General features: G+C 40.6%; 1 protein-coding gene across 1 annotated transcript in view; it reads left to right on the top strand.

The window, feature by feature from the left end:
- Positions 1 to 1330: 1330 nt before the first annotated feature.
- The window catches only part of cerkl (CERK like autophagy regulator), a gene marked incomplete at both ends in the record, with an annotated part of 30599 nt that continues 16067 nt past the window's right edge, over positions 1331 to 15862 (top strand). The window contains 3 exons of the mRNA XM_080038760.1: positions 1331 to 1479; positions 2226 to 2335; positions 14838 to 15068. Of these exons, the coding sequence (XP_079894886.1) occupies positions 1331 to 1479; positions 2226 to 2335; positions 14838 to 15068 (490 nt within the window). The remainder of the gene's footprint in view (positions 1480 to 2225; positions 2336 to 14837; positions 15069 to 15862) is intronic.

Below are 15862 nucleotides of genomic sequence, written 5' to 3'. Positions count from 1 at the left end.
AGGGAACATCCTTCTTTCTGATTGGCTGGTAGGTGTGTGTTAAAATCATATAGGAGGACACACCTTCAACACTCAAGGCTCAGGCTCAGTTAGCAGTGAAATTACTGGTGAAAATAATCCAACCACAGACTTAAAAACACACTGTGAGTTGTGGATGAGCCTTTGTTTGTTCCTTTGGTCATGAGGAGACAAACATGTTAATATATGGCACTTTACATAAGAAAATCAAACTTTGTAGAAACCTGATAAGAGGGAGAACAATGCATTATATAGGCCTGTGCTATTTAATGAAAACATGCAAAATAAGTACAGTAATTAATAAGGCTGTCAGACTACAATATTTTCCTGTGAAATGTAATGGAGTAAACTGAATAGTAGCATAAAATGGTACAAAAGTACTAACAGTGGTCGATGAAGATGAAGTAGCCTACTCAAACACTATCAGTACCACGGTTCTGTGTGGAAATACTTCTTCATTTATAAATGGCTACTTTTAAATCCTGCATTCAAAACTTTACCTATGTAAAGGTACAAAGGTAAAAGCATACAATATAGGCTATACTTAAAGTAGCTCTGAGGAACTTTGAAATATTTCTAAGAGTCTAATTTTTCCTATGATGATCATACATTTCAATTAACATCAGAGGAAACCATTAGTGAAAATAGCACTATTTTGATTTAGTTTTTTGCCCGGTCCGATAACATTATCGGACGTAAAAACACTACTGCTTTGGGGCCACTAGAATCAGCAGAAACTGAATGTACTTTGTAGCAACTTTAAAGCACTAAATGTAAAAGTAGCCAATTTATGCAGACTTTGTAAGGCTACTGGATTATAGCTATGCATTGTGGCCTTTGATGGAGCTGGTAAAGGTGATCCCCCTTAGATTAATTAATTAATTAATTAAGTGATCTAACATCCTAATAATATAGGCCTACCAAATCCACCCCTGAGCAAAATAGCCATCAGAACTATTACCAGTCAAGTATAGTAGGCTACTTGAGTAAATGTAGTGATTCTAAACTACTGCCAGGCAGCTCTGGTGCATAATCATTCATAGCCTTATTGTCGATCTGACGCAGCAGTAAAGGCTGCTCATCGTGTGCACGCTCCGGCTTGGAAGGAGGACATCCGCGCGCACGAGCCTTGATTAGGCACTGGTTGTCCTTCCGCGTGCCCGAAAGCTGCTGCCGCCTGTCTCCATAGCGACGAGAAATACACCCCCGGTGCTGATCAGCTTACCGCTGTTTGTCTGCCGAGTACACTCACAACCGGACAGTTTGTTTGTTTACTTGTTGGTTTGTTTGTTCGTCGGTTGAGCTTGTAAAAATGTCGGAGCCCGAGGAAGAGATGCGGAGCGAGAGCACGAAGAAGAAAGAGAGAGAAAAACGAAGTGCGAAAAAGAAGAAGAAGAAAAAGAAGAAGGAGGAAGTGGTGGAGGAGGAAAAAGGGCAGGTGGAAGAGGGGGAGGAGCAGAGGTGAGTGATGGTTCTCAGGCTCCTTTAGTTCCATGTTCCACCCAGGACCACAGAGAGCTCTCACAACACAGAAAGATGCATCAAAGCAGGATTTAGACTACATTAAAAAAAGAAGAAGATAGGCCTACTTAAATCCTCCACTTCATTAAAAGTAGCCTTTTAAAAAACTACAAATACCATTCAAAGTAAAAGCCTTGCAGTCAAAACTCTTCCATAGAAAAGGCCTACCTGCAGATTATTATTATTTTTAAATCACTTTTTTTTTGGCTCAATACTTTAATGAAAATTACCATTTGTAAAGTCAATGTAGGATTTTATCTTTTACAGTAGCCTACACGTTCAGAAATTGGAAAAGTGGCTCTTTTGTAATCATGTCATAGGCTGCAAGACCACACGTCCTATTACATATGGGTGAGTCCTGTCCTTGACCCTGCCTCAGCATTATGCACCATTGTAGCCTAGTAGCGGCTAGTGACTTTGTATTTTTTCCTGTATAGTTTCACATCATGGTGAAGTTTGTTATTGTGCCGTTTGTAAAAACTCCAGCCTTTCAGGACATCTTGTCCAAGGTTTCTCAAACATGGAAAAGAGCGGAGCTGTCACGAAACACACTTGTTGTATGTGGCGCTCACTTAAGATTTTTAGATGCAGAATCACAGAATTACCTCCAGAAGTGTAGGCTATATTTATGTACAGTATCTGTTGAAAAAATAATATGTGTGTCTGTGTTTGTTTCTGTGTGTCAGTGAGTGTGTTTTGCTGCGCGGGATCTTCAAACTGGGGAAGAAGAGTCACGACGTCCTGCTCACCCGAACCAGACTGACCTGGACCCCCATCACCCCGGAGACCCCCACAGGTCAGTTACCATAGGAACTGGTTGTCATGGTCATCAGTTGTTCTGCTGTCGGGACGGACGGACAGACAGACAGACAGACAGACAGACAGACAGACAGACAGACAGACAGACAGACAGACAGAAAGACAGGCAGACTGTGTGGGCAGCTGGTGCTGTAATGGAGAAGTTATGTCATGTGGAGACCACCTGAAACATGACATCTGGACACACACACACACCTACACACACACACACACACACACACACACACACACACACACACACACACACACACACACAAAGACAAGGTTGCTTGTGTTGGATCCATTAGTTTTGGTGATATTCAGGTTGTTTAAAACTCAGCAGGTTGATGTTGAAATATCCATTCAGTTTTGTCTACTTGTATGTTGCCATTAGCATGTGGCTCAAAGCGTTGCCAGAGCCCACAAAACAGCCTCACAGAGTCACTTGCATAGAAGTATAGACTACAGTAGTTACAATCTAGTGCTATCCACCACCACTGGGATTCTTGTCTGTGTTGTGCCGAACATTGTGTTTCCAGCTGTGGGGGACACATTGTTGCCAGATCACTTGGCAGAAGTTTTGTAAAATGGTGGACTTGTGGCCAGCTTCAGAGAATGTTGCTTAACTCTTCTAACATCACTTTTATTCTATAATAGTTGAGCTGTGTTTTGTAAGCTTATTATCAAGCTATAAAATCTTAAATGCGGCAAAATGTTTGTCATCATATACTGCAGGCCTTTACCCAAAGTCACTCTATATTTACTACATACTAGTGCACTATATTCACTGTGTGCTATTTTATTTTAGTCTTAAATTGCAGAATTTTTGGTCAGTGCTCTTCAAAACTCCACAAGTTATCAACATTTTCCTTTCAAAGGAAACAGCACACACAAAAAAAAAAAAAAAAAAAGTTATCAACATTTTCAAACAAATGATCACTACAGCAGCGGATCAGTTTTGTTGGTCTGCAGGCTGATTTACCAAAACAAATAAAAAATAACTACTCAATAAATAATATTTATCTTATTAATTCGTTCAGCTTCTGTTATATCATGTTGTTATAAACACATCATAAAACACATTCTGACCAGTCACCATAAGTATTAATACAGTAACATTACCAGCTGATCCCAGACCTGTGTGGGGGAACTGCATTAGCAACACTATTTAAAGCATATTTATGATAAGATTCAGGCGCTCGGTGGTCACAATATACACAATGAGACACATTCCCACTAGTAGTGTAGACAGGAAGTTAAAACAAACTCCCTTGTTTTTTTTCTCCTTTTTTGTATTGCTCATTACAAATATACACACCAACACAGTGGTTTATAATTCAAGCCATAACTTCCTTATACGTAAAGTCAAAACAGGGAGAAGTAATAAGTGAACAAGGGAGTGATTTCTTGACGACTACCTGGACTGACTGCAGGTTCAGGGCTCCCAACACCTTTCCTGCAGTAAATCAGCAAAGTCAGCAATTTTTTATAATGATTGAAAGTATTTTTTGACATAAAGAGTTCTCCAGAATCGCTGTCTCTACCTTTAAAGGTTGACACAGGCTCTGCTTTAGTCATGCTCTGGTAATATTGTGGTAATATTTTGGTGTCAGTGTGGTAATGGTATGGTGTTATTTTGATTATTTTGGTAATAATATCCTATGTTGTGTGTTGCGTGTTTTTGGTTGAAATCCATTCAGGCAGAACTGGTTAGTGGAGCAGGATGAAGGTGTAAATAGTGTGTGTGTGTGTGTGTGTGTGTGGTTGAAGCCAATCTGTTTCGCTGTATTTCATCCAAGCTAATGTCATTAAGCCAGCACTCTGCATGTGTGTGTGTGTGTGTGTGTGTTGGCAGTAGTATAGAGCAGTTGGTTCGGCCCATGGGGGGTTATTAGAGTCTCTCAGTGTGAGGAGATTAACACACACACACACACACACACACACATACACGCGCGCACGCACACACACACACACACACACACACGCACGTACACACATGTCACCATTCTGTGTGTGTGTGTGTGTGTGTGTGTGTGTTGATGAGATATTTCTATATAACTGGATCAGCTATTGTTGTTTATTTCTAAACATGAACCTGTCCTGTCTCACCCAGCAGCCTGTCTCTCTGTCTGTTTGACCTGAGCAGTCAGATGGGCAGACCGTGTTCCGTATCGGTACAGAAACTCCGGTATCATACACACATACTGTAGTATGAAAGAATTTCAAATGACACCCAGTGCGTTTTGAAGATAGTATATAAAAGAAAGGAAAGTTATTTGTAGTCTCATGGAATTAGGTTATACCGATTTTAATGGAGTTAAGAAGTAGGAGAAAGTTGGAAGTCCCATTCATTTCTCCATAGACAATAGGTGACTCACAGTTGGAGCACTTCAAGGCATGGATCGGCATCAAACACTCCTGGTTGAATCTTCAGTACAAAAGTGGAACAACTGAACAAACGACAGCTCTATTCTTAATAATTTTGATGCAGCACATACTGTAGCCCAGTCAAACCGTGATATTTTCAAACCTAAGGTTAAGGCTGACAAACGGTAAAGTCTGTCACGATAAGCAACATGGCTCTGGCTGTGGACATGAATTAGCTTGTAGTGGCTGTCAAAGCTCCAACAAACTCCCTGACTTTCCAGCAGAGACACAGGCAGTCTGACGGTAGTGAATTAAACTTTACTTTTCAAACATTACAGTATACCGAGTTTTCTTCTCTATTCCATTGTGTCCATCAACACCACATTCCAAAATCAGCTTAATTTGTTCCCTTACACACTCAAAACAAACCTTCACATATTTGGTATTAATATTAGTGGACAGTGTGACGTCCCTTCTTCTGGCTTAACAACTTACATTTCCTACAGAGAGTCTAGTATCTCTGGATGATATCGGACCAGTGAGAAGTGTGTAATAACGATAACTGATCAATTTACAATATCAGGTGATAAAGGCAGTTTACATGATCAATTGCAACACTAGAGACACTGAGGAAAATGATACAGTGCTGCGGCCTTAGTGTGTGTGTGTGTGTGTGTGTGTGTGTTAACTATGATCCATAACTCCCCACAGTGAGCCACATGGCCCGGTCACCATGAGACTGGACTGCCACTGTGTGTGTGTGTGTGTGTGTGTGTGTGTGTGTGTGTGTGTGTGTGTGTGTGTGTGTGTGTGTGTGTGTGTGTGTGTGTGTGTGTGTGCGCGCGTGTGTGTGTGTGTACAGTATGTGTGTGTGTGTGTGTGTGTGTTGGCACAGTGGGTCGGTGAGGGCATCATGGGCAACTCATCTCCATCTGGAACCAACCAACATGCTACCTGTGACGGGAAATACACAGTGTGTGTGTGTGTGTGTGTGTGTGTGTGTCTGTGTTTGTGTGTGTGTGTGTGTGTGTGTGTGTGTGTGTGTGTGTGTGTGTGTGTGTGTGTGTTTGTATGTGCAGCAAGTCTGCAGGTTCTGTCAACTCAGATCAGAGTCATCTTTATTGGTGTGGATGGAAAATCTGAGCTCTTTTAATTTAATGTATAGAGAAAGAAACCGATCAGCGACACCCTGAGGCACCCTCTTAATCATATCATATCAATAATTAAATTTACAAGCTTACAATTTTCTAACCATCACTCTCAGTATTTGGATTAAACCTGCAATGTGTATAATTTGGGGTTTTATTTCCTAGCAGATTTTGTAGAAAATAATTATAATATCCATAAGTAGGGGAGAACGGGGTAATCTGAGCCACTTTTTACATTTGCTCCCCTCTAAGGGAGCTAAAATGATTTATCACTCAAATTTACACATTTCCCATTAATTCAGGATGTTTCCTAGAAATGGGCATTAGCAAAAAAAATTCAAGACAAAGGGCAGTGAAAATATGATTGTTTTAAAAAAAGTTGTCATGTGGCTCACTTTACCCCAGCTGTGGGGTAAACTGATCCACTTACTTTTTCCACTCTGAAACTAACATAACAACACGTATTGTAACAGTAATGGCGCTTTTCCACCGCACATGTAGCTCGACTCGGCTCAACTCGACTCGACTCAACTTGGTTTGGTAGCAACACGGGTCGTTTTCCACCGCAAATAGTACCTGCTGAACGTGGGCGGGGTCGTCGTAAGGGGCTGAAAGCCTACTCCGGAGCAAAGTAGCAAAGCAGAAATTACGAGCAGTTGTTGCACTATTAACTGAACCAACCGCCAAAAACACGGATGAAAAATGTTTAAGAAATACCCCCCTTGTATCTGTTTGCTAAAAGAAGTAGAAGAATATTGCTACGGGCCATTAAAAGGGATGGTTGTTGTCCCGATGTGTGACTCTGCCACACATTCAGCTGTAGGGATGCGTCACGTACATCCCTATGCACGTAAACACCGGCATGATAAAGTTGACTGTTTAGTGCTTGTTTCAGGATACGTGTTTTCAAATGCAAGCCGTGTCTCAGCCTGAATATTTTATTGAGGTAATCAGTTCAGTCCGAGGCTTGTAATGTAATCGCTCGCTATCATGTCTGTCCCAGCTGGCTACTATTTAGCCTAGCTGCTAGCTGCCCTACATGTCTCCTCTCGTATGTAAGTAACTTCCCCAACAACCAACACTGGGTGAGCTTCGAATATATGGAAAATAAATTCGGATCTGTGATGCAAATCAAATGAAAGAGAGCCAGAGAAGGCTGCATGCGGCGTAAATACACTCAAAAGTCCCGGAGAGTTGGGGAGAATAAACAACAGAATGAAGCCGGTGTCTCTGGCCACTGATTGGCCAGACAATAGTCTCTGGCCAATCAGTGGCCGGCCGTCTGCCGAAGTCACCTTTTAGCATCGGCTCAGCTCGCTTGGAACCTAGAGCGAGGCGATACCAAAAAAGCAGCCGCTACGTGGTACCAGGTACCATGAAATTGCGGTGGAAAAGCCAAAAATGCGAGTCGAGTCGAGTCGAGTCGAGCTGATACCATGCGGTGGAAAAGCGCCATAAGAATCCTGAAAGCTAGCCACACATTCCAGAACTAATGTCGGACTAGTAAAAGAATGATGGGGTTTGGTCAATTAAGCAAAGCAAATTTTCTAAACACTTGAAAGTAACTCTGAACAAAATCAAATACAACATATTATAATTCAAAAGGTTTTAATAAGATTCAAATGAAAGATAGAACCAGTTAGATTAGAACACAGTCTGGGGGTCAGAACACAGGACCCTTAGAGCCAGCTAGTGTCTGGGGGTCAAAGCATAGGAAAATCAGAACCAGCGAGAACAGCCTGGGACTCAGAACACAGGAGAAGACCCAACTGGATTATAACATCAGCCTGTCATACTCTACAACTAGGCCTATTCTACATTCCAGCCCTGAAGGTTACAGGGAAAGATGAGAAGGTGCTCTTTCCGTGTGGTCAGGGGAGGATCTAGAAAATGTTACATGGGGTGGCGAAGGGGGGGCAAGAGGTCATGCCCCCCGCATGGGAGGACGGTAGCGGGAATCCCCATATATATTATATTGATCATCATTTCTGATAAAATAAGACATTTGTAGCCTATATCTTAAGCCTACATTGCTTACTCTATACAACACATTGCTACAACAGAAAACAGGCAATCATTGAAACATGTTATTTTGAGTGACATGCCATATCATTCTAGTCTAGTGGAATTTATATGGAAGGAGAATAACAATATAGTAGTTTAGGCTGGGACTGCAGTCAGACCCTCTGCCTACCTTTCATCTGCTTGCTGATCACTACCTGCCTCTGTCCCTCTGTCTGAATATAAAACCTCCTCTTCATCCCTCACATTTATTTCTTCTTTTCCTCCACTTATTTATTCATGTCTTTAACATGTGATAGCCTAATGTAACCTGGTTTAATTTGTGCAGCTCGTTTGCTGTGATATGTGAGAGTTTTTAGTAGGCTATGTTTGGCTATTCAAACAAAAATGATCGATCTCCTATAGCACTGTCAGTGTCACTGTAGTAACTCAATGCCTCAGAAACGGCAACTCTCTCTCTCTCTCTCGCTCGCTCTCTCTCTCTCTCTCTCTCTCTCGAAACGGCGATCCACTGTTAAATTGTATGGATCCGAACATGCAAGTTTTTTTTAAATATTTTTATCAAGCTCTTGCCTGTAGCCTACTACAATAGGCCTACAAATTAATAAAATGGCAATATGCTCCTACAAGTCACAAGCGAGTGATTTCCCTTTTGGCCAACGATGAATGGATGTGCTCTTATCGATGAATTAGCTACTTTTACATTGCATTACATTCATTACAAATTTAACTAAGTTAAATTGGTGTGTTTAAAATTCACAAGGGTAATTTAACTTCACCTTAAGATGCTCGGAGCAGGTCAGTTACTCTTGGCCGGGCTGCATGGCACAGCAGCGCGCTGACTCGCTGTGTGTGACAAACTGTGTGATCGCTGATATGCGCATATGATGCAGGGCCGTGGCTAAGTATTTGAGGGGCAGGGCATAAGATTAGATTTAAAATAATTTACTTTTGTTCAATGTATTGTTTGTTTAAATTATTTGAGTGGCTTGTTGACATAGTGGCGGTTTGTTCTTACAAGTACATTTTTGAGAATGCAAAAGTTAGGGGGGCAGCTGGGGGGGCAAGGCTCTTCAGTGGGGGGGGGGGGGCCGCTGCCCCCCTTGCCCCCCTGTAGAACCGCCCCTGTGTGTGGTTGCCCCAGGTCGTCTTCCTGGTGTATTTCCTTGGCATGATGGCTTTTCTACAATGTGTATGACATTAAAATAAAACATATGTTATGTAATATTACATTAAAATATGTTTAAGACTAAACTTAACTTGTGCCTCATGGTGGGGGAAAGTGAGACAGTGGCTCACTTTCCCCCACAGCATTTGGCTCACTTTCCCCCACCACCACAATTTGAGAAAAAACTACCTCTCATAGCATTTCAGGCTAATCTTCAGTTATCAGCATCACATGGTTTCATATGTTGGTAGTTCATCAACACGTATGATAGAAGTTTTTCTACGTGAATACATTTGCTTTGGCACAACAGTTGATTAAACCTGCAGTGTGTAGAATTTTGGGTTTTATTTCCTAGCAGATTTTGTAGAAAGTAATTATAATATCCATAAGTACATTTAATTTAGTGCATAATAGCTGAAAAAAACTTTTTGAATTATTTATTTTTCCCTTAGAAAGGGTCTCATATATGTCCATATTTCTGCATATTTTGGACCAAGGCCTAGTGCCGCCATCTTTAAAGTGTCATAGTTGGAATGTCATCAGGTGCATTGTTTAAAATTTAGAATTGTTCTTGTCCTTGAAGGCCACTGTAGCTTCTGTTATTATTCTAAAGGGTTGGGGTTACCCAGGGAGTGTTGCATTCTAGAACTTTGTAGAACTTTCTTGATGATGTCATATTACACACTGCACCTTTAAAGCCCAGTTCAGACCAAAGATCACCTTGCAACTGCTTGCAACTGCAACTCCTTGCGACGAGACCGCCGAAACGTTCTAAAACTGGACCTTGCGATTTGACATGTTGAATCTTCTGCGACGCCTTGCAACGGCTTGCAACACGCTGCAACGAGCAGTTCACACTGCTGCGATTTGTCCCCCGCGACGTTCTAAAACCGTCTCGTTGCAAGCAGTTGCAAGGCGAATCTTTGGTCTGAACTGGGCTTAAGTTGACAGCAAGAAAATTTACTTTTACATGCAAAATACCTATTTTGGTGAAAAAAACATGCTTACCATAGCACCATGAGGTCCTCTCTTTCAGGGCCATGGGGAAATGAGAGGGTCTTGAAAACATATATCTCACATGACCACAAATGTTTTCCGTTGCCTAGATACAGGGGGTGGCTCACATTACCCGATGCCTCAGATTCCCCCGTTCTCCCCTACGTTTAATTTAGTGCATAATAGCTGATTTTTTTTTTTAGAATTATAATTTTTTTCCTTAGAAAGGGTCTCATATATGTCCATATTTCTCCATACTTTGGACCAAGGCCTTGTCACCGCCATTTTGGAAGTGTCATAGTTGGAATGTCATCAGGTGCATTGTTTAAAATTTAGAATTGTTCTTGTCCTTGAAGGCCACTGTAGCTTCTGTTATTATTCTAAAGGGGTGGGGTTACCCAGGGAGCGTTGCATTCTAGAACTTTCTAGAACTTACTTGATGATGTCATATTACACACTGCACCTTTAAGGAGTTTTCTTTTTTTTATGTCAGATTAAAGGTCTCATATTATACACTTAAATGTCAATATTATATGGTCTTAGAGGTCCCTAATACGTTTTTCTTTAGTTGTTTGCTGATAAAACCGTTCAGGTCATTTATAGTAGCCTATGCCTCTATACCCTGATTTTCAGCTAATCTCACGATGGCCTATTGAAACCGAGCTGCAGCTCCCCTCGTAAAAATATACAATCTATGAGCTCCCCCCGCCCCTGTCTGGAAGCGAAGCCATTGGCGTCTGCCCATAGGTCCATAGCTTGCCGTGCCGGTACTGCATGTTACCACGGTTAGGTTTAGCATGAGAAGAACCATGTCTAGTGCTAGTAACGCAGGAGCTCACCCGCACTTTGAACTTTGACATGACCGATCCTTGTCTACATGAAAGACTATGTTCATACAGATGCACTGACAGCCACAAGCTAATGGAAACGGCATGTTCACAATAAAAATGCAGCAAAAGATGGAGGCTACTGCGAAGCTAGCTCGGAAGCTAACGGCTAAAAATATCACTAAAATCAGTGAAAAAATTAGCTTCAAAGTTAGACTTCGACTCTATTACCTTCCAATGCTTTGTCTTGCTAAAAACGAGGCATTTTCAGACTGCTGTGGGGAATATAAACAGCTTGTTATGAGCAATTATCAATGCTTTTCCCGAAGCTAGCTCGGAAGCTAAACGCTAAAAATATCACTAAAATCAGTGAAAAAATGAGCTTCAAAGTTAGACTTTGACTCTATTACCTTCCTATGCTTTGTCTTGCTAAAAACGAGGCATTTTCAGACTGCTGTGGGGAATATAAACAGCATGTTATGAGCAAAAGCTGGTTGCTTGTCCCAAAGCTAATAGCTATACACCAGTCAGGCAAAAATACCAATAAAAACTAAATTATTTTAGTTTCACCTTTAAAAAAAAAGCACAAGTAGCTTCCTATCCGTTGTGTTATTAAAAACGAGGCATTAATAGACTGCTGTGGTTAAGATAAATTAGTGGAGTATGAGCAAAAGCATTCTGTGTTGGTGTATGTAACATTCAGCATGCTTTGCTGTACTCCGGGCATCTTGTCGCTTAGCGGGGAAAACAACATGGCTGTCGCTCGGAAAGTTTTCCATCGGATCTCGGGGCCGTGGACCAATAAGAAATGGGGGGGGGGGGGGTTATCATAGACTACTGCACGGTGGAAGTTTCTGGTTACTAATGTGGGGGGGGGGGGGGGGTGGAAGCATGGACATATAAAGAAAATATGGGGAAGTGGCTGTGCCGACTGTGACAGTCGGCGAGAATTCTGACTGGAGTATATTGGAGAGGTTTTCAGAAAGGGGGAGGGTGAGGAAAGGAGAGATTTTTTTTGTTGTTGAAATTTTGGCAGTCCCTAGGCACACCGTGGACCCATAGTTATGTTCCAACACATTTAAAAAGTGCGTTTTGCATAATATTTGACCTTTAAGTATGCTACAGCTTTTGTATCAATGTGTCAGATATGTAAGTCAATATTAGATTTTGGAATTGTATGTGGACCACATTTAAGGACCATATAGACTCAAGTAAGAATTAAATATGAGAACAATTTTCCAACGCACTTTTTGGGAGAACTGCTGCAAAATGTTGCACCAAGGCCGTGAGATCCAAGGCAGTTTATGAATATGGCTAATCCTTTTTGAGACGTTTCAACCGCTAACAAACACACACATATACACAAGGTTCCGTAAATATTAGGGCTGTCAAGCGATTAAAAAAATTAATCTAATTAATTACAGGCTCTGTGATTAATTAATCTAAATTAATCGCATACTTTTATGACACTTTTATACCTGTTTATAAACAGCTGTATAGCCTGCTAGTCTCTCTCTCTCTCTCTCTCTCTCTCTCTCTCACTCTCGTAACTTCTGTCTCCACAACAGACAGCGCTGCACTGCCATAGGCAGTACTCATAGGCAAAAATATTGAGAGACACGCACACACACACACACACACACACACACACACACACACGCACACACACACACACACACACACACACGCACGCACGCACACAGACAGACAGACAGACACACACACACACGTTTACGCGGACGACGAGACAGCTAGCAAACAAAATTGAGACACGGGGAGAAAGATTGAGAGATACTGTTTTGAACCTAGCCTACATTGTTGCACCCACTAAATCAATAATGCACAGACACTGGCTGCGGAGAATAAAGTAAGATGTCTTCCTACCTTCATGCTTATTAAACCGTCTATAGAGCCCTCGGCCCCCTGCTTCTCTCTTTACTTTTCTCCCTTTCACCCTCGCGGGCTGTGTCTGCTTCAGGTGCAGCTCGGTGCAGCTACGCACCACTTTTGCACCGGGTCAAAGGGCATTATAGAAGTGCGATTAATCTGCGTTAATTTTTTTAATCGCGTTAATTTTTCTGTGATTAATTAATCGAAATTAACGCGTTAATTTGACAGCCCTAGTAAATATACATATATTTTTTTTCAACTTACAATAGCTTTATTATGAGGTCGTACTTTGCTGGCATTACCCCTTCAAATTAAACTACCTTTTTTAGTTAAGTTGCATTTAGCGGCGTTTTCATTACATTTTCGGATAACAATTGTTCAGGTTGTTTTCTAGTAATTTGGTTCCAAGCTGTCCAAAAATAACAATAATGCAGCTGTGAAATGTCATTTTGATGGGAATAGAATGGTCTGCTGATTTGTCCTGTGACTGTAAACAAAAATTTTAATATTCACAATAATAAATGAGCATGATGAGCAGAGAGTGAAGCAATAACAACAGACAGAGCGCCGCCCGGCACACTGTGACACTGACCCCGACATATGGAGGCTGGTCTGCGGGTGGGTGGTTCTGGGTATTTGGTGTTTGATAACAGCAGGAGGGTATTTCACAGAGAAGGGGGGTTTGGGTTCTTCTGAGGGGTTCAGACCTGTCTACTGTATATTTTTTTTACTGTTGATATTATTTATTATTATAGTGAACCCTATTGGATAATTTAAAACATTTGGAAGGATTTAAATATTCCTGATTAAACTGGATAAATATCTCATTAAGGATTTTTTTTTCTATGTACAGATGTGTGTCCACCTGCTATGACATGTGTCCCTTCTGAAGCTAGTTTGATCTTCATAATAAAAAGCTATGTATCTGGGCATCTGGTATCTTTGTTATCAATGACGGCGGGCAGTGTAATATTCTCCACAATAAGCTCCCAGAATCCAAGCTGACATCTTATTTTATCATTTGAACAAAATAGTCAGTTTCCAATTATATGAATAAGAAAATAAAGACAGAAATCTTGCAAATATTCATATTTCAGAAGCCGAAACCAGCAAATGTTTTAAGTTTATCCTTTCTAAATGACTTTTATTCGAATGTTCGACTACAGAAGCAGCTTTTATTGATCGACTAATCAATTAATTGTGTTTAGGCTCTGGGGATGTTTTACAAGTATTGAATCGTCATGGTTTAAATAATAATAAAAAAAAAAATAATTGACTGTTTGCAGTTTAAGTTTTTTCAAGGAAGGGTGTTTCATTAGGAAATGCCTTTTCAGTTTTCGGGGATTTTTTGTTGTTGTGTTTTTATGTTGCAATACCACTGGGGTAAACTGACTCCGCCACCATATTAGCTTAGTCAATAACAAACATTGTACAGATATAATCTGTGTGTGTTATGAAACTCTGAGTGTACTGTCTGAGCTGGACATTATCCTCTGAGGATTGGATTATTAATTCAACACTGACCAATCAGATTTCAGAATTCCCCCCTGATTACAGCGATTGATTGACAGTGCATTCTGCTGATCAATGGATTAGTCATTATACAGTTAATAATAATGTGAACACAGATGAACCAGTAGCAGTAAGATACCTTTATATTACTGACTAACAGGGGGATGCACAGAAATAATATTATTAATATATATTTATACATATTTGTATAAATATTTTACACAAATATGGCATTCACTGAATTATAAACTAATTACAGAATTTAAAAATAAGTAGTAATAATAATGTGATTGATTGATTTGATTCACATCAAAACAACACAGTAAAAAACATCCCTATGACCTTTACCTGCCAAACCAATGACATTCCCATCATGAATTAGCAGTGGTATCATTGTACACATAAGATTTCAGATTTAGTTTTTGACACATGAACACAACATGAGTAAATTTGCACTTTCACTAATAATGGAGCAGTAATTTCAAAAACAAACATCATTATTCGTAAAGTCAGGTGTGTGTGTATGCTGTGTTTGTATTATGTGTGAATTCTCTCTCTTTCTCCTTACAGTGGAGCCGTGCGAGCAGGAGCCCGGTGTGATGCTGCTTACGGACGTGTTTGCGGTGAAGGTGAAGCGTCGGCGGTCTGTGGGCCAGCAGTCGGGGGGGCCTGTGCTGGGCGTGGCTCTCTTCTGCAGCAGGAGGAAAGAAGGGAGGCTGAAGGAGGAGACACTGCACCTACACAACGCCTCCTCAGAACACACAAACACCTGGTACAACACGCTGAAAGAGTTACTCACAGGTAACACACACACATTCAGATCAGCACACATTAAAGAAGTCATGACTGGTGGCTGTTTAAAAAGTAACATTATTTCACTTCAAAAAGAAATGAAGGAGGATTTCCAAATGTTTTGGTCTCTAGATATGTCCGGTGCTTAAAGTACCTTGTTTAAATAGTGATGTGCCATTGTTTCAAGGTGGCTGTGTTAATCATTGGATTTGGTAGTTTGATTACCGTCACCCTCTATAAAAAGATAATATTAATAATAATATTGTGATGTTGCTCTAAAAGAAAGTGTAGAAAGCAAAACATCAAACTAAGACAAATCAAACTTTAACCTTACTGTATGCATAGGGAGATGGCATTCAGTGACAGGAAGTACTGAGTTTGTGTTTGGATAAACTGATAATACCTTTGGATATGCCACGGTTTGGAACCTTCTTGGAGTCCATTAAGTCTCTGTCGATCTGATATTAAGATTGACAGCTTGTTCGTGTTACATAAGAGCTGAGATACACTGGAAACATGACTCAGTACTTCTATGAGCGTCAGACTGTAAGATGATTACACACACTGCTGCGTAATACATTTAGGGATGGATGGATGGATAAATAGATTGAAGTATTTCTTATATTTTAAGTATTGAGATAGACACACCCTCTACTCATCTGATATAAAAAATATTTCAAACACATTTTTTAACATCGGTACACTGATGAAAAGCTTATGGCGTTATCAGATTCAATATATTTTTTAATCCTATCAGATAAAACCTTCGAGTGGTAATTCATTAAAATAAAAAAACATTTCCA

Source organism: Ammodytes marinus (assembly GCF_949987685.1).
Source record: "Ammodytes marinus genome assembly, chromosome: 12".
In the NCBI taxonomy this organism is placed as follows: Eukaryota; Metazoa; Chordata; class Actinopteri; order Uranoscopiformes; family Ammodytidae; genus Ammodytes; species Ammodytes marinus.
This window is presented reverse-complemented; position numbering and strand designations above follow the sequence as displayed.